Source organism: Cottoperca gobio, chromosome 3 (genome assembly GCF_900634415.1).
Source record: "Cottoperca gobio chromosome 3, fCotGob3.1, whole genome shotgun sequence".
In the NCBI taxonomy this organism is placed as follows: domain Eukaryota; kingdom Metazoa; phylum Chordata; class Actinopteri; order Perciformes; family Bovichtidae; genus Cottoperca; species Cottoperca gobio.
In genome coordinates this window covers 29591204-29611566 of record NC_041357.1, presented here as the reverse complement: position 1 = coordinate 29611566, position 20363 = coordinate 29591204, and the positions used below count along the sequence as shown (strand labels likewise).

General features: G+C 41.5%; 2 protein-coding genes and 1 pseudogene across 2 annotated transcripts; 2 read left to right on the top strand and 1 right to left on the bottom strand.

Moving 5' to 3' along the window:
* Nucleotides 1–808: 808 nt before the first annotated feature.
* Nucleotides 809–8142, top strand: LOC115004325 (CUB and zona pellucida-like domain-containing protein 1). Its single transcript, XM_029426086.1, has 11 exons — nt 809–1061; nt 1147–1269; nt 3303–3444; nt 3558–3701; nt 3801–3866; nt 4328–4386; nt 5320–5510; nt 5861–6261; nt 6889–6988; nt 7348–7549; nt 7654–8142. Exons 1-11 carry the CDS (start codon nt 809–811, stop codon nt 7788–7790), a joined length of 1818 nt encoding a protein of 605 aa, XP_029281946.1. The 3' UTR covers nt 7791–8142.
* A 2792-nt stretch (nt 8143–10934) lies between these two features.
* LOC115004293 (craniofacial development protein 2-like) lies at nt 10935–11514 on the bottom strand (annotated as a pseudogene).
* Nucleotides 11515–14017: 2503 nt separating this feature from the next.
* On the top strand, nt 14018–19264 carry pnoca (prepronociceptin a). Its single transcript, XM_029426084.1, has 2 exons — nt 14018–14026; nt 18533–19264. The coding sequence occupies exons 1-2, from the start codon at nt 14018–14020 to the stop codon at nt 19190–19192; spliced, it is 669 nt and encodes a 222-aa protein (XP_029281944.1). The 3' UTR covers nt 19193–19264.
* Nucleotides 19265–20363: the final 1099 nt, after the last annotated feature.

Below are 20363 nucleotides of genomic sequence, written 5' to 3'. Positions count from 1 at the left end.
TTTCTTTATTATGAATTGCAGTAACAGTATTTGTGATTCTGCATGTAACATGTTAAGAACTCTATTCTACGTTACTTCTTGCATTTGTCTAGCTATCCAGATGTGCATTCATAACTCTGATGATTTAATCCTTTTGTGTAACGGATCCTTAGCAAAGTGTTACTTACTCATGTTGTTTGTCTAATCAAGAGTTCCCCAGAACTGCCAACGGACATACAAGCTGATGTCCTCTGACCCTGATGGCGACAAAGTTCGATGCAGATATGGAAATATCAGAAATATAGAATGTTCCAACTGTAACCTACCTTCAGGCTTCGTGTTAGATCAGGTTAGTCCAAAAATGTATTTCCTAATACATTGTCCATTACCTGACTGATGCTTTGCCTCACCTAACTACTAAATGTTCACATTGTTAGGACTCTTGCTTATTACACTACCGCTACACCAATGCCAACCCAAGAGTTAATGCATTTGAGTTGGTGGTGGAGGACTTCCCACAAAGACCCATCTCTCTGTCCTACTCTGATGGAACCCAATCCCACAAGTCTCCACTGAGTGCAAGGAGGAACAGACGAGCCATAAACCACGGGTCTACTGCAGCACCAACAACTGTAGCACCAACAACAGCAGCACCAACAACTGTAGCACCAACAACTGTAGCACCAACAACAGCAGCACCAACAACTGTAGCACCAACAACTGTAGCACCAACAACAGCAGCACCAACAACTGTAGCACCAACAACTGTAGCACCAACAACTGTAGCACCAACAACTGTAGCACCAACAACAGCAGCACCAACACACCAATGGTGGTGGTCTACAGCAGCACCAAGAACTGTAGCACCAACACACCAATGGTGGTGGTTTACTGCAGCACCAACAACAGCAGCACCAACAACTGTAGCACCAACACACCAATGGTGGTGGTCTACAGCAGCACCAAGAACTGTAGCACCAACACACCAATGGTGGTGGTTTACTGCAGCACCAACAACAGCAGCACCAACAACTGTAGCACCAACACACCAATGGTGGTGGTCTACAGCAGCACCAACAACTGTAGCACCAACACACCAATGGTGGTGGTCTACAGCAGCACCAAGAACTGTAGCACCAACACACCAATGGTGGTGGTTTACTGCAGCACCAACAACTGTAGCACCAACAACTGTAGCACCAACAACTGCAGCACCACCATCAGCAGCACTACCCCTGCATGCCTCCAGTCCTCCTCTCAGTAAACTACCTTTGCAATTCTCCTTACTTGGTGAGTCAGGTTTTACTTGTCCTCATTATTATTTGACCACATTTTTAAATGAGTCAATCCACACTGTTAGATTCGCGTAGGTCGCGCCCTGGTGCCTCAGGGGCGAGTCTCGACCAACTCTCCAACTAACGGGTCCAAGTCCTAATCCTATCAAGTTCCGCCTTAACTAGAATATAGTGACTATTTAAGTTGGTGCCAAGGAGACTTAGCCTAGTGTCTACTGCCTGTATACAACCGTCTATCCCGCTTGCACCAATAATCCCGCCAAATTGAATAGCAATGTGAATTTGGCGGCTACCACCGGTCACGGTCGTCTGACAGCTCTCCTCTATGATCTGTGCACTTGGTATTGACTAGGTTTAGTTAGTTGTCAGGAATTGACCACAGGGACATGTTTAATCTACTTGCTAGAGACCACCATTAACAGAACCACTGAGATGTTAATCGCTCCAAACCTTTATAAAATACCTCATAAAGATACAAATTCTTAATGTGCACAATTCTCGGTTTAAATCAAAAGATTTATTTTATTTTAAGTATCATAGCAGGGGCAAGGCATACAGCTTCCATTTATTCAAAACAACATGTAACATGATTATCAGAATTGATTAACTATAATATAAATCCCTAACACATAACTGCCATGTCTATCTGATTTACTTATCGGTGGGGAGAGTGAGAGAGAGAGAGAGAGGTCGGATCGCCTGTTCTAGCATTCCTAGTCTCCCTGCGTGACGAAGGCCTCTGGGCCGCTCTTGACTTTGTCGAAAGTATTTTGAAGTCAGTCCATGTCAATCGTTTATTTGCAGAGTGAGCATAGAAAACTCTGAGGATCCAATCTGTGAGTCCAAGCTGTTGGGAAAGTGGTTACTCATATCCTGCGCTTCGGTCAGCAACTTGGATCACTTCTTCCAGAGTCTTTTTGGTGTTGTAGTGTTCACATCTCTCATCTCGGGTGAAGACGCAGAGGAAATAACCTCGAGCTTGTGTCAGCTCGCTTCTTATATAGGCCATTTGGTGCCCGCCTCTGCGCCGCTCTTCCTAAATCCATATTTGTTCCTACGGACCACAATATGACTGTGACGTCTTGTTTAATGAAGGTCCTAGGATATAACTATGTACCTCAATCACTTGTCTATTTAAGGCCATGCTAGAGTCTCTTATCTTCTATCTATATATATTCTTTCCAGGCACCCATCATGAACGCACTTGGTGAGCATTAACATCCTAGGTATGTTCCTAGTGATAAGGCCATGCTTTCAATGAGTTATTAAGTGACTCCTTAAGCGAGGTGCCAGTGAGTTTATTTCCAGATCATTAAGCTGAACATGTATTCTATAGTTTAATTCATAAAATGGCATGTATCAAATGTTACTCCACACAATTACATTGTGAATTCTATCTCCTAAATTCGAGTCTTTTAAATCACATCTTTTAGATGTAATCGTACTTATAACATTCTGAATCACTTCCATTAAATTGAGCATTTAAGAATCACCTTTATAACATTCAGTCTGTGTCACCTACTTCACTCCTTGGTTTGACCAAGGAGAGGTGGGGAGTTTCCTTGGTTTGAATAAGGAAAGTTGGGGAGATGAAAAAGGCCTGCTGATTCTCAACCTACTTGACAACACTAATAAACACATGTTGCTGCACTGCCTTCATTGGGTTGAGACTTTCATGTTGCAGCTCTGGCAGCACCTAAATGAGCAACATATAAAGGGTTCATTTAGCCTAAGAAGTCGGTACATTTTCTCAACATGTGAAGGAACACTGTAGTTCATCTGAACAAATGTAATCATTACGAAGGGAGATACTTGCTTTTTACTGGACGATGGCCTAAGATTAGTCATCTACCCCCAAATTTCAGGAAAGTAATAGCAGAAAAGCATGTCCGCTACAGCCTGATGTTGCTACAGATATTTTGAATTTCACAGCTAATGAAAATCAGTTGCTGTGATCCACAGAAAGTGGAAAAGTGGTTTTAATTATTGCACTTTAGGAATTAAATTAATATTTGTTTTTAACTCTAGTGGACCCACCTGCTCCCTCATGTCAGGAGGGACTCTACTTGCCAAAGTTTGTGCACCCAACACCTGAAAATGGAGTCAGCATCCAAGCAGAGGTCAACAAAGAAGTGGAGATCAGAGTCAAAGCACAAGCTACATACGCAACGTAAGTGAGAATCAACGTGATCATTGTAGCCTTGTGGCGGCAGAACATTCTCATCATTTCAGATAATATCAGTAATAAGGAGGAAATCTGTTTTCTTTGTTTTGCTTTCATAGGATTCATGATATCATCATCAGTGGGCCACTGAATATCACCAAGCACAGGACCACACATGGGGAGTTTGTGATTAGGTGGACGCCTGTCCAAAATGACCTGGGAGATCATTACCCCATCTGCTTTGCAGTTGAATCAGTGACCGGGTGAGCCTTGAGGTTAATGTCCTTTATAATACAATAAGTATGTGCGTGTGTGTGCGTGTGTGTGTAAAACCATGATTTCACTTTTTACATATTTCGCAGGTCCGCTGTAAGCACCCCTCAACCCATACACTCTTACACTCATTACCACCCCACTCCATCTTCACAGTAAGTAATATTTCCGTTTTTGGTGTTTCTCTAAGCAACAAGGTAAAGTTGCTGATGATGTAGCTGAGTCTGACGTGAACATTAGAACGCTATGAACAAATAAGAAACGCGGCAGGATTTAAAATAAGTCAGAAGTCAAATGTGTAACAAAAGTTACAAAATCCAATTCATGATTGCGTCTGCATTTCAAACTGTATCATTTATAATTAATATTATTTAAATTAGTTAACATGTTTCAAGAATGCTAGGAAAATAGCTTCTGCATACAAAGGACAGGAACATAAACAAATCAATGGTCGGCATATTGTTTTACTTTAAAAGAAAGTGAAAATGTGGTTAAAGTTACCCAACATACACACTTTAAACACCAGTAATGATTTTAACGAGACAAACAGCCTGAGTGTGTCACAGACTTCACTCCTCAGATAAAGTGTTGATCAGTGTTCGCTGATGCTTTTCAGGTCTGGCATCTATCAGTCCGAGATGAGGTGTGTTCTGGTGGGCATCGGTCATACCATCGGTGAGTCTCAGGGATACTTTAGTTCAATGTCAAAAAATGTTGTCGTTTAACTACAACTGTAAATGTGTTTATTTTCACCAAATATTTCACATGCTAAATGTTATGTTACTGTATCATTATTGGCTGCATGGCTGCTGTACATTAGAGAACATGAACTTCAGCAGGGCTGCTGTGTTGAAACAAAATCTTTACATAAAAATATCACCAAAGTTCTTAATTTATATGAACTGAGAAACTTTCTTTTTGTTGAAAACTGTTATGTGGTTTAGGAGAGGACCCAAATGCAGTTCAGCAGACGAGGATTATACGAAAAGAGAGCTTTACTATAACAACTAGTGAAAATACAAAGTAACAAATAAAACTGAAAACACAAAGCAACCAGCGGTAGACACGGGGTAAGACACGACAGGTAACAACAACGTAACATAAATGACGATCCGACAAGGCACACTGGGACAGACGGGGATATATACCCAGACACTAAACGAGGGAACAAGACACAGATTAGGGAGAAAGGCAAAGACACAAGGGCAGGGTGAGTGGACACAGGAGGAACACATTAACAATCAGAAAGTGAGGGAAAACACACAGACAGGAAGTACAGCTAGACTGGACAAAAGGGGAGTGAACTTTACAAAATAAAACAGGAAACAGAGTATAACCAGATCGTGACAAAAACACAACTTAAAGCGCCCTGCGGAGTTTTCTTGTAAACAAACTAAAGTAATTTTCTAACAAACATGTCGAGAGCATTTCTTTCCTCAAAACATTTGCAAAGCCAATTTTTAAAATCCTGCAATGTTTACATCAATGTTTACTAGCTTGCGTTCTTCTTCCCTGTCAGTTCTGGAACATTACTGCCACCTGTGGAATAGTGTGACACCCTTGGTATGATGTGTATTTATTAATTGTTTTATATATCTTTTGCTCTAGTTAAATCCCATGTGATCTGCAGTGAGTCCACAATGACAGTAGAGGTTACAAAATCTACTTTCCCTGGACTCCATGAGGATCATTTGCGACTCAATGACCCCAGCAACACGGCCTGCAGCCTGCAGAGACACTCCAACAGCACTCACATCATCGCCGTCGTCCCCCTCAACGCTTGTGGCACTTTGATCGAGGTAAAGCAGGGAGGGTCATTTGTTTCATGACCCGCTGTGCTCTTCTCTCAGCTATTGTTGCTTTTCATTAGCAGTATAGGACCGAATATTTAAAAGGGACCTTGCAGTGCTTGTGCACATACATGTGGGTATCTGGAGTGCTTACCAACCTTCCCTACTCACAAAACATGTGATTCAGCAAGCCATTCAGATTCAGCTCATCTTGCTATGTCACATTCATTAGAATATACGACCACAGTGCACTTTTATTCTCAAGCCAACAGAGCAGGCTTTTTCAGGAGGGGGCTTAAAGAGACAGGTAACACGGTGCGTTTGAGACAGAGCTTAATGTGTCCCCTTTAACTCTGCAGGAAGATGATGAAAACCTCGTTTTTAAAAATGAAATCACCACGGTGGACAACGTACATGACCTGATCACCAGGAACCACCTGCTGGAGGTGCAGTTCTACTGCCAGTACCCCAAACATGGAAACGTGACACTGGGCTTCACAGCACACAGGAGGATGGTCACAGTGTGGGACAAAGGCTTCGGCACGTTCACCTACCAGTTTGAGTTCTTTCCGAACAATCAATTCCGCACCATGATTGATCCAAATACATACCCTCTGGAGTATGACGTGAGGGACAGGATCTACATGCAGATAGAGGCCACGTCTACAGTCAACAACACCGAGCTGTTTGTGGAGTCCTGCAGCGCTGCACCTTATGACACCCCAAACTACTGGCCAACCTACTCCATCATTGAAAATGGGTAAGCATGAGTACACCACCTAGTGGCAACAGAGAACATAACATATTGATAAAGATTTGCTGTTTACATCAGAGGTTTGGAACTAAATTGCTCGTAGGTGTGAATGAGAGGCCCCTTTAGTACACAGTGGATGGATGGAAGTGATTGGGCTATTTCTCCGATAACTCGTCTTCTTTCAGATTAGAGGAGTTTAATTAACTTAACTTTGTCTATTTGTGTCTGTAGATTTCTCCTAAATTCACCAAAAGTTAGCATTACATAATTCCTCATTTGCATATTTAAAACATAACATTTTAGAAAATACATGAAAAACAAATTGCCTTAGTATAAGTAATGAACTGGGAGGTTTCATGGTGATGTAAAGTAGTTACATTCACCTGTAGTGTCTCTCTATCACCTTGGTTACCTCCTCTAACCTGAGAGGCTTATCTAAGAAACAGAACCAAGTCAGGATGTAAAGTCAACGCTTCACCTACTTTATCTTTGGCATTACCTTTACTACTTTCCCTTATCATGTAAATACTATCAACAGAACAATACCTGTGAAACCTCTAATATCACCAACTGTGAGGCAAAGACTTACAGAAGCAATATTTCTTACCTGTTTGTTTGTTTTGCTGTGGCCAGGTGTTTAGTAGACCAGACTGTTGAAGTGCATCCCACCTCCAACCCGAGAGAATTCAGATTCAGCATGGAGGCCTTCAAGTTCATCGGCTTGAATGACCAGGTGAAGAATGGACTGTGGTGATACTGGAGCAAGGGACTGTAAATGCTTCTGTGATATCTCTAAATAGCTTACATTCATAATTTCCTTTTTTTTTTATCTGACTATTACTAAATGCTCTCTAATGCACACTTGGTGTTGTGGACAGGTGCAAAGGAATATGATGGAAAACAACCATTTCCCTTTTATCTACTTTCATTTGTGTTCAACAATTTCTTAATGGATTTCTAAATGTAGTAATCGTGTCGGGTGTTTTCAGATTCGGTTCCACATTTCGATTGGTTGTTACAAATTGTGACTTTAGTAATTGTGGATCTGATGCCTGACGATCATGTAATGACAGCATGTTCTGTTGTCTTCAGGTGTACATCAGCTGTTCAGTCCTGATGTGTGAGGCAGGGAGCCACGGCACCAGGTGCTCGCAGGGATGCATCAACACTCCCTCATTGCCAACCGGTCTTCACCACCACCGAAAGAGAGAGGCTCACGCTCAGAGTTCAAGGCACTTTGTTTCCCAGGGTCCCCTGCGTTTAAAGAGATCAGCAGAAAGCACCGGGAGCGCAGGTATGAAAACAGGGAGTGTTTTCCTAAGAACACACCTGCATAGTTTGAGTCCCAGTTAGACTTTGGACAAGATCTAATCTAAATTGTGCTTCTCTTTCCTCCAGCGGTCAACCTGAATCTGAACCTGGTATTCATCGCTGGATGTCTTCTTGCAGCTGTCGGCATGATCAGTGCAGTGGTTCTGTACAAAGTCAGAATGTCAAAGGTGAAATACCAACCGTTACCCACAGATGAACGTTAAGAAAGCGGCATGTGCAGAATACAATTTTAGTATTAACGACATTTAACAACAAGCTTTTTTAAATTGGTTTTGCTATCAGATATTGGGTGTTCATGTTTCTTATGTGCAAATTTAAATAAAACATTTAATGTCAACACTTTTAGAAATACTTAAGTGAAGAAGAATCTGTACCTGTGCAAATAGGAAGTTTTATATGAATCAACACTGAGGATGTTCAAGCACTGCAGCTGCTGATTGTTTACTTGTGAAGTTTACTGTTTACCCCGAGATCCCATGTGCCTTTACAGATGCTTCTGCTATTATGTATTGCATGACAAAAGGATTGACCTAACTGATGATACACGTGCTTAATGATCAATAAAAACATATATTCTCTTACATATCTTTTTGTTTTTGTCCACTTTATTTCTCTTTCTCTCTTACACACAAACACACACTTCTGCAACTTACTATTTTAATGATTAATCAAACCATTACTTTCTCAATTGGTTTGTGTGGTCCATCAAATGTCAGGAAGCATCTAAAGCTGAAGACGACTTCTTCAAATGGCTTGTTCAGTTTGATCAACAGACACAAATCCAAGGACTTGAACAATTAATCACTTATCAAAGTAGTTACTGATTACTTTCTGTTGATCGACTGACCATTTATGCTCTCGTGGTGAACTGTGGACTCAATAAACAAGCATCACTAAAGATATTATTATCTTTTCATTGTTTACATTCAGGCATCCATTTACAAAGTACAGCCTCAGCTTTGTGTTTACTGAGAAATAAAATGTTAAATAAGTATGTATAAGTATATGTAAACAATATATACATACATATATACATATATTAAAGTACATTCTGCATTAGAAGTCTTATTGCGTTATTACGCCACAAGATGGTGCAACTATTCACTTTATTGTGAGTCCTACACATTGTTTTAGCACCAATGTCTATCTACTGTCATGCAAAAGCGTAATGTAGGTCACTCGGTGAAATGGTTCAAATATGTATTGCTGATAAACTCCATATTTTATTTGTAGTAAAGACGTTTGACCAATAAATTCCCACTCCCACGTATTTTGTTTGTTGCCATTTATAGATTTATAAGGCGGTTTTCATGTATTTCAATGTTAATCCAAAGGGGAAAATGTTGAATTCTATTTTAGTAAAATTATACAGTTCTTTTGTTGTTGTAAAAACCTTTTGTAGGTAGATGTCAACAATTCTATATACAGTGGCCATTCTAGACCAATATCACTCCGGGGGCCTGGCCGGGGCCAAGTGTTGTCAGAACTACTACTAGGTCGTCCTCAGACGGGCCTTCCATCGGTGCTTCCAGTCATCCCGATCCTCCATGCATCTGGCTAGCTCGCCAGTATTTTCTGCTCCCGCATCTTTCCTGAGTACATCCACGTTTGTTATTGCGGGACGCCCTCGTGATCGGTGCCCGTGTGTTGGCTCCCACAGCACAAGTTTGCTGGCTGGCAGCTCTTGGTGTCTCTGGCAGTGACCTGCCAGCCTCGTTCTCCTCACTGCTGTTTTCTCACCCACCCTTAGCGCCCCCTCATACAAGTGCGGGTTGGTGACATGCTCATCCTTGTTGATGCCAAGTACCACACGCAGCATTCTTGTGTAGCACCCATCTAGGGATTTCTGCAGTGTGGGCTTCAGGGTCCAGCACTCCCCTGTTGCATGGAAGAAGCTGAGTTTCATTTGTCGGGGGAGGTTGGAGTTCCACACACAGGTCATGCTGTTCAGGGCCCTCCATGCAATCGCCTTCCTCACTTTAAGGTCTTGCTCGGACGAGTTGACCCACGAGCCCAGGTATTTGAAATCATTGACTTCCTTTAGAGCAGTGCCTCCTGTTGTTTTTAGAGATGGATGGTCCGGGGGGATGTTATATGTTATGAACTCAGTTTTCTTGGCATTTAGGTGAAGGCCAACCTTGGCGCACTCTGTCTCCACTCTGCCCAGGAGTTCCTGTGCTTGCTCTACGCGATCAGAGAGCAGACTGATGTCATCCGCATAGTCCAGGTCCGTTAGGACTAGAGCAGGGTGTCGTCTCGACCTCCTAGGTGTTATTGTGAGGCCAAGTTCTAGCTCCCGTCCACTGATGGCCTTCCTGAGCGCATAGTCTAGGACTATGATGAAGAGGAAGGGGGCAAGGGTGTCCCCTTGCAACACCCCAGCCAGGATGTCAAACTCTTCACTGTTGCCATCTGGGGTTACCACCTTTCCTCTTGTACCCTTATACATGGTCCCTATGGCCTGGAGTAAATTGGAAGGGACACCGTAAGCCTTGAGTATCTTCATCATCACGCCTCTGTGTATCGAGTCAAATGCCTTTTTGAAATCGATGAAGCACAGTACCGCTGTCAGGTTGTTCTTCTTAACCTCCTCGATGATTCTCCTCAAGGCCAAGATCTGGGTCACAGTGGTCCTCTTCTCTCGGAAACCGTTTTGGTTCTCTCTCAGGTGGGGGTCGATGGCGCTCCGTATCCGGTTCAGTATCATGCGGTTGTACATTTTTGCAATGACACAAGTCAGACTTATGCCACGGTAGTTGTCTGGCTTCGAGAGATCTCCGGACTTAGGCACTGGGATGATGTTAGAGAGAGACCACATATCAGGCTGGCTGTTTGTCATAAGGGCGCGGTTGCAGAACTCCAGGATGATGTCGTCAAGATCACAGTTCTTACAGACCTCTGGAGGGATGCCGTCCGGCCCAGCACTTTTTCCCTGCTTCAGTGTGGATTTCACTTTGGCAAACTCCCTGACTGTAAAGGGACCATCGTCAATGGCGAGATTCGTGAGGACGACAGGTATCACTTCCTCAGGTCCATCCACTGTCAGGTGTGTTCCCAGGAGATTTCAGAAGTGAGTGAACCAGGAGGTCACCCTCTCTTCTGGGCTGTCGCCCGCCACCTGTCCCTCCTTCAACCTTTTTCTCCCACTCATCTCATTGATGACCCTCCATGCCTCCCCGTACTGCTGTTCACCATGCGCTGCCTCCACTCTCTGCACCTTCTCCATCAGCTCCTCCCCCCTGATCTTATCGTAGGTATCGAAAAGAAGCTGTTTGGCCATATTCAATACCATGCGATTCTCTGCAGTTGGCTCGTGCCCAAAGCCTCGGTGTGCTTCCTCCACTCCCTCACGCGCCACCATGACCTCCGGATGCCTGGACCACTCGATGATCAGAGCCCACAGAGTTGAACGTGCTGTAAGGTTCAGCGTTCAAGATGGAGTTTCTCCACCTTCACCTTACTAGTATGTAGTCCAGTTGACGTTGCATACCGGTAGCCCGATCCTGGAAGGTCCATCTCTTGCCCATTCTTTTCTGGAACATGGTGTTCGCAGCTAGTAGCTCGTGCTCCATAAGTAGGGCTGCAAGATGTTCGCCATTGCGGTTAGTGGAGTTGTGGTACGTGAGAGGTGCGTCCTCCGGTCCAAGCCTTGCATTGAAGTCACCCAGGATTGCAAGGAAGTTGTGAGCCGGGATATCACGGACCGCTGTTGCAAGGTCCTCATAGAACTTCTCCACCTCCTCAGCTTGTGCCACATTGGTGGGTGAGTACACGACTATGATAGTCAGCACTAAGGATCCTGTTGGTGTGATAGTGTACCCTAAGGAGAGCCTTACGCGCCGGAGAACTCAGCAGTAACCCCACTCCGCCAGTAGCAGCTTGTGCCTCGTTTCGCCACGCTGATGAGGTGATGACAGAAGGACACATTCAAGCCGGTACAAAAGAGACGAAGCAGTGTTCAAGACTTCAATATTTTTATTAGTATAAATAATCGCGCACAACAAAACAATACCATGATTGGTTTGTTCCTGACTGATGACAGAATCTCTCCAGTGATCTTTCATGTTATTAGCGTTGTCATTTTCTCTCCTTTTTCTTTTCACACTGGACACGTTGTGTGAGTGAGGCGTGCGTGTTTGTATTTACGTTCCCATGGTAATGAGTCAGACCTTCATACTAGTGATGGGAGGTCCGGCTCTTTTCAAAGATTCGGCTCTTTTGGCTCTTACGGCTCCCAAATGACTTTTCATGTAGTGTCACTCGGAGCCTTCTATTTTAGACTAATTTAGCAATTATAAATGGTTTGTGTTGGTAAGCAATTTTTCATTCAGTGTTTTTCATAAAAGCCTTATTTTTAAACATTTTCTTCGTTACAAACAAAATTCACAGTTATTATTGTTTAACATTTAATCAAACCTTTAAATGAACAACTTAACACAGAACCACAGCAAACAAATCAAATAAATAAAGGTCAAAGTCTGAACATTATGACACTTTAGATAAAAGTCTTTAGTGCAGAGCTTCGTTTTCGGTTTTCGCTCATTTCTTCACTTTCTCCCGACCTGTTGCATTTAAATCCCTCGTCTCCCCGTCGCTCTGTGTGCACCTGGCCTGTGCCACTACACTCGCTGTCTTTAGAGCGTCTGTCCCCCTTCCTTCTTTCACATAATGGTATGATCCAGGGGTCGGGAACCTATGGCTCTTTCGATGACGCGATATGGCTCGCAGACAATTTTGAGCTGATATTTTTTAACATGATTAACAAGTAATAAATAATTACACTGTGTCGAAGCACTTTGTTTAGTTCATTTTAAATATTTAATTCCCGGAGAGCGAGTATCTCTGAAAGAGACAGGAAGCCTCATTTGAGAAATGTAGGTGGAGCTCTAAAATATCGTAATTTTTGGGAAGGTTGATGAGCTCAGAGCAGTGTGTGTGTGCATGCATGTGTGTGTGTGTGTGTGTGTGTGTGTGTGTGTGTGTGTGTGTGTGTGTGTGTGTGTGTGTGTGTGTGTGTCTGTGGTGATGTGAGTGATAAGGGTGGAGGGGAAGGTCTGACTCCTTATCTGCTCCTTCGCAGAGATGACTCGATTACAGTAATTGTTCCGGCCACTTATCAGACCAAAGCAGGAGATGGTGTGTGTGTGTGCATGCGTACATGCTTGCGTACGTGTGCATCTGATTTGTGTTTGATGAAAGATAAGTGTTGGGGATTCTCAACATTATCCAAGCTGCTCTTCAACTCGGCATACACAACAGGTCGTTTCATTCGGGCAATGTGATTGGTTGTAGCTGTAGTCCAAGATTTCTAGTTGTTTGTGCACTTTTTGTGTTTGTGTGTAATATCGCACTTAATAATCCCACTTACAGATGCATAGTTATGATATATTTTTACTTTCTTTTGTTTTACAATACAGTCTACTTTGTGTTTTCATGCACTTCTCAATATTGATATTTTGCTTCCATAACATGTTTTCTATTAGACGAGTGGAAAGAAAATATCAAAATCCACGTCCAGAGTTTATGTTTCTAACTTTGTGTGTTTGTGTCTGTAGATTTCTCCTAAACTCTCCAAGAGTTACATTACACAATGCCTCATTTACATATTTAAACATGTCAGAAAACTTGTAATATAAAAAGTAATTGTGTTATTGTGAGTAATGAAGTGGGGAAGTTTCATGGTGTTTCATCTGTTAGTTCATTTGTTACCCTATTCACCTGTAGTGTGTCCCCTCAATTCAACATTATCCTCCAGCGATTGTGTCTTGGGTGCCTTGCTCAAGGGCACTTGTTACTGAGGATCAAGAGGGCACTGCACATTCTTCCTCCCTGTGCAGGGAGTGATAATGTGATGTATTAAAGGTTCCACATAGTGGGTACATTACCTGCATTTCTTGTTTCCAGGTCTGTTTGCAGACAGCGGTCACAACAGGTTACAAGAGTCAGCTGGTGATTGGACGGCTGCTTGGTTGAATTCCCAAAAGACTTGGATGAAGACATAATTGAGTGATACTACCTTCCAGCAGTGTAACACACAGTTTCAGTGCTTTGTGGATAATGATGTCTGCCCCTGAACACGCTTTAGTCCCCAGGTTATACCCTCTCCCTGTCTATCACTCAATCAAGGTTGAAAACAAAGCTTTACGATACTTTTGGGAAACTAATATTGTCAATCAGACAGACTTGTTCATGCCCAAACCTAATATTTTATCTGCCAGTTAAATACTTAATGTTGAACAGAGCTCTGAAGTCATCGGGAGAAATCTGGAGAACACGATGTGATGTCATCCTGTCCATTACAAGAAGCAAAGCAATGCATCAAACCTCCCACATCTCCCAAACCTGAAGCTCCAGCCAACCAAACCCTAATGGGATCTCAAATGGTTGCTTAATATAATTGTCTTTATTGCGTATTGTCTCAGTGCAGGGCATGGCGGGGGTTAGGGCTGCAGTTAGTGTTGAGTGAGTGGGAAGGTATGCGTCTAAAAGCAGAGCCCTGTTCAGGAGACAGTGGAGATTGCTCTTTATGGCCTTGGTGGCTGAGGCCCATGCCAGAATATGGCCGTCCATTACAGCGGGCTCTATAAGGTTAATGACTTCAGCAGCTTTATGGCCATAAGCTCATTACTTAGACAGGCCAATCTAATCAGCAGCGCACTGTGACCACCGACATAGCAAACCGGTTAAAACGGGCCCAAGGGTTCTCCCTGTGCAGTAGAGATGCACGGATCGGCTCTGACGTCATCCGAATCCGCATGTACGCATAAATCATCCACCCACACCAAATAATAATTTTCTCCAATTTAGAGACACGCACCTCTACTGGCGCGATGAGAGTCTGCACATATTGCCTGACGAAAAAAGTATCTTAAAATATGTTGTTCACATTTTACAGAATGCAATTAATATCATAATCATGCCAGTTTCACACTTGGTGTTTTGGTGCATACGATAAACAATAAATATATTAAGAGGAGATAAAAATACAGATCCAGGACTGAGATAGTCAAGAACATAAATTGAAAATAGAAAATGACAATAAAAATATGAAAGATGCAATAAATATGTAGAATATTCCATTTTAGTGCCGGATGTGAAGAAGCGCGGGCTTTCCATGAGTTGTGATGGTTGCAGTGGTATTACAGGCATTTCATCTGTGTGGAGATAAACACACTGACCTGGTCAGGTCAGACTTTGTGTAGATGCCCTGCAGTGTTTATGGTTTTATGATGGGCACCTGATACAGGCATGTGTGTTTTACGTCTTTGTTTATGCTACTGTATGAGGCCCACTCACTGGGAGGGACGCCATGCATGCATGCATTAAAGATCTGTAGGAGCAGAGATGAATATTGTGTTTAGTGCATTTGTTGCCTCACTCATCATTCTCTAGACAGCCACTCATTTTAAGTTGCCACGACATTTCAGGGGGTTTAATTTTAAGTTGTCATGACAACTGTATTTCCAACTAACGTCACGCTTACAAAAGAACTATGATGTACATACACTGGAAAAAAGGATAAAGGTTGTAAAAATGTCTGGAAAAAAGTCTGTCTGGGACTGTGCGTGCATGATTGTGCGTGCGTGTAAGTGAATGTTTTTTTTGTAGATTGAGAATCTTTAAGCCTCCGACATGCAGGCGGGCAGACAGTGATGAAACACAGCAGCAGCAGCATCGACTGTTCCTGCATCGACTCATCAGCCTCGTGCTTCCTGGGTCTGCAGTGTTCGATAGGAAGCTGCAGGAGTTTGTTTAGTTCATCTCACACGTCAGCGACTGACAGGGTGATTTAAAACCCAGAGTGTGATGGTACACAGTGGTCTGAAGCTGGGGGCGTGGCTTTTGAAAAAGTAATCCAACTATTGCTTCATCACATGTTCAGTCACTTTATTTTGTTCTTCTCTTATGCTCAGTTGTTGATTTCCTTCCGTATGTTTTGCAACAGGCATGTTGAGCCTCTGGATACTTGGGTGACAAAAACAACGTTCTAAGTAAGTTATCAATAACTTACAGAAACATTGTGTGCATTGTCTCCATCCCAAACACACCCAACAAGTGCAGCAGCGCTCAGTCCGTCCGTACCTTCATGTATGTATGTTGACAGAACAAGTCACGTTCATTAAAGACTAACTCATTTAATCCATCATTTCATTAAAAAACATTTTTTAAGGAATGACGACAGAGATTCAAAGCTTTATTGGCAAACCTCAATACATTTTTTTTTTTTTACTCGCTTTTCTTTTTTCTGCATACGTTTTTTTGTCCGTGAACTTAACTTAACTTAACTTCGTAAATGTACGAGCGGTGCATGATTGTGTGTGTATGTGTGTGTATGTGTGTGTGCGTGAGTGTGTGTGTGTGTGTGTGTGTGTGTGTGTGTATGTGTGTGTGTGTGTGAGAGACAGAGACATGACAGCAGAAGTGAAGCATCCAGGGAACACTGGTCGAGTGTTTCTGTTCTCTGCTCTGCTGAACACCAATCACTTTCTCTTTCAGATAAAAACCCAGAGGGGTGAGAATAGTCTAGTGTGAGTGTGTTTTTAAGTCCTTGCAGGGATGTGTGACAATGAACCATTTACTGTTTAAGAAGTCCTGTATTAAATACTTCTGCAGTTCTGCTGATCCAGCTTTCCTTGAGTCACTTTTCTCATTTTGGCTTGGACTGACCCTCGGGCGGAAAACCCCCCACAAACCATTAAGTCGGGCATCTCTCTGTCCCCGATGCTTCGGCCTGCTGTCCACATCCAGATTTCCTAGCTAATGGGTTCTGACCTCTATTAGCGCCCCTTTCCTCCACAGACTCACCTCTTCCATCCTCCTGCTCTGCTCCTGTTTCTTAAATATACTCTTTTATTTTCCTCCACACTCCTTTGAAGCAACTCACAACAGAAGCTCAGACTTGTTGATAATAATATCTCTTCTGACTCCTCCTATGTATGCTAAACCAAAATCAGTGTGACTGAATATCATGTAACATGTTTAATGGATTAATAATTAATCTCATTGTACACATTTGAATACTTGTGTTTGTATGTGTTTACTACAAGTATGACACAACTTTATTGTAAACGTCTTTACCCTGTGCACAGATAAAGCAAAAGCCACAAGTGATGGTTTGTGTTCCATGTATGGACACAAAAACATACATTTTAAAAGAGTTTGTAGAGTTTTGCAAGAGATTCAAATGTTTTGCAGGTTAGTGTGTAGAGTTTTGCAAAAATAGTCTATAGTTTCAAAGATTGTGCCGAAGCAATCAGGAAAAAAAGGCTTTTTTCTCAGAAGATAACTTATCATGCTGTTTCCTGGCTGCCTCCAAATCAATCTTGTGACTTGTGCTTTTGGAGTTGCCTCCCCCAGGTTGAGAACCACTGGTGCTGATCAATATGGCTCCCCAAACCTCCACCTCAGCCTATTAATAGAACCCATCCAGATAAGGAGCTCTGTGGGCCGGGGAGGATCCCAGATGTGTCCCTGTGGCCTGTTCATCTATGAATCGAGAAGCGTGTTGAATTGTCGGATCCTCCTTCTTTTATTTCTAATTTTTTAAAATCTTTTTATTAAGTTAAAGCAGAAAATTACCTGACATAAGACCTCAGAAAAACAAAACGAATAATAACAATCATACAAAATGTGTAAATAATAAATATATATATATACAGTATATATATATACTGTATATATATATATATACTGTATATATATATATAATATATATATATATATATATATAAAAATATATATCTTTATATATACTGTATATATATATATATTACTGTATATATATTATATAATATATTATATAAATATAATGGTTTATATATATAAAAATAGATATATGTATATATACTGTATATATATATAATATATATACATTATATGTATATATTATATATATATATATTAATGTATATATATATATATATATATACAGTATATATACTGTATATATATAAATATATATAAAAATATATATATTTATATATACAGTATATATATATATATATATATATATATATATATACATTATATGTATATATATATGTATATATATAATGTATATATATATATATATATATATATAATATATATACTGTATATATATATCTATATATATATATATATATATATATATATATATATACAGTATATATACTGTATATATAAATATGTGTAAATATATATATACTGTGTATAAATATGTATATACAGTATATATATATATATATATACAGTATATATATATATATATATACAGTATATTATATATATATATATATATATATATATATATATATATATATATATATATATACTGTATATATAAATATGTGTATATATATTTATACATATTTATAAATATGTATAAATATATATTTTTGTATATTTATATATATATATATATATATATATATATATAAATAAGAAATATGAATACATATGAACCATCCGTTGTGTGAACCTGTGTCAGTCTGTAACCACACACTTATGTTGGTGGTTATGTGGTATTTTAATCTGACACACTGTGGAATAATGAGCTTTAAAGGGTCAGCAGAAGCACCACTCAGCTGTTTAATTATTCACTATAGATAAACTAAAAACATCGTTCTTAGGAGGTGTGAAGGGTTTTGGACGGGAATCTTTACTTGAGTCTCATCCAGTCGTATACTTACTACTTCTCAAACACATGCACGCACAAGGTTTTACTGGGTGAAGTGTTCTTTACTATCTGCAGAGGACTCGTCGTCATTAAGCTTTTGTTCAGGAGGTATAATGTTAGCTTAGCATGCTAACATTTGCTAATTATCAATTTGCACAAAGTACATTTTAGGCTGATAAAAACGTCCTTAGTTTTACAAATACAAAACAAAACAAACAAAAAGGTGGTGGCACTAAATAAAGAGTTAACCAGAGGGGAACATGAACGTATTTGTATTTGTGTGATAAGAATAAAGTAAAGACGATCTCTTGTCTTTGTCTCCTTCAGGTGTGTCTCACCGAGTGCGAAGCCAACGTCTCCCCAGCCTTCTCCTGGGACTTCTGTCGTAAGGTGCTGTCATCGCCACTTTCCTCCCTCACCGGTATCGTGCGTAAGAGATCTCAGGAGGAGGTGGAGGCCCTGTTCCCTGAGGAAGAGGAGGAGCAGGTGGCAGGAGATCTGTGGCTGCCCTTTGCACTGCAGAGGTACGATCACGTGACCCGGGCGCTCGGGGTGGACGAGAGGGATCTGGGTGGCAAGGGCCGTCAGCTGAACACTGCCTACAATTCCCAGAATGCCCTGTCTCTGGAGGATGAGTATGAGGAGGAGGCAGGGCAGGAAGAAGGGGCTGCTGACATGTTAGCGAGAGGACAGGGCGATGTAGGGCTGAGTGTCTCCAAGAGGTTCGGCGGCTTTGTCAAAGGGAGGCACGGCTACAGGAAGCTGATGTCTCCCGGGAGATCGTACCAGAAGAGGTATGGCGGCTTCATCGGCATTCGGAAGTCAGCCCGCAAGTGGAACAACCAAAAACGTTTCAGCGAGTTCCTGAAGCAGTATCTGGGGATGAGCACGAAGGCCACTGAGTTCAACAGCGTGTCCGAGGACCTCACCCAACAGAATGAAGTTTAACTCCTCACTGACATCAAACTGTTTCCTGATGTGCAACGTATCTTAATGCAACGGTTCGTACCATCATACCAAAGTATCCTGCCTTTCTTATTTGTCTTGTTTTCCTCTTTTCTCCAACACCAACCTATTGAACAACTGATGGCTGGATTATTGACGCTCTCGCCATTGACCAGCTGATGACATCCCGCTATGACTAATGGGTATTGAATTTTACAGCACCACCGAGCTCTCTGTCATCATTAAACTCCTTGGTTTCAACAGGCGATCGCAAGACAGTGATTGAGAAATATGTTTAATCCATTATTTGCTCATGAGTTCTAGCTGATGTGGCCATCACAGTGTGGCTTTTAGAGGCTGATAAATCAGCCAGCGTGGTGGAGGTGGGATTGAAGCCTAATTGGCTCCGGCCTCGAAGAAGGTGATGATGAAAAGAGCAACACAATAAAGCTGTGATCTTCACGATGGAAGGGGATGGTTCATGTAAGAATCGAGATTCTTACCATCAAAGTTTTTTTAAAGAGTTTATAGGTTTTTCTCTGCAAAAGAAGCTAAATATTGCTACTGATGGACAGTTATCCTGCACAACAAGTTGCGTCGAGCATTATAATACCAGTTTTACTTTTATTTAAGTGGCAAGTTTCTGAGAAATTAAAAGTTTAAGTTTAGCATTAATGAATGTTTCCTTTTGTCTCAGGTTTACCTTTGTGTGTTCACATTATTGCGTCAGTTGTGATCACTTTTTCAAATATAAAAACTCTGCTTTCATATCATCATTTGCCATGTTGCGGAGTGGAGTAGATCCTGATATTAGCACTCTCATTAGCAATCGGGATTTTTTTTTTTAATTAGAGATACCGAAAGATTCACACACATTTTTTAACAACAACGTTTTTCCGGAGCCATGGAAAGTTGTGTGTAGACGGTGCAGGTGCAGGTGCAGGTGCAGGTGCAGGTGCAGGTGCAGGTGCAGGTGCAGGTGCAGGTGCAGGTGCAGGTGCAGGTGCAGGTGCAGGTGCAGGTGCAGTTGCAGCCCTGTCTGTAGGACTGGAATGAGTAGATCGATACGCAGAACACGATTTATTAGTTGGTTTCATAGCCTGCTTTCTTTTCGTGGTTGTGAAGAGTGAGAGAGAGCGCACATCCCCCTGCATCATGAATTCATAAAATATGA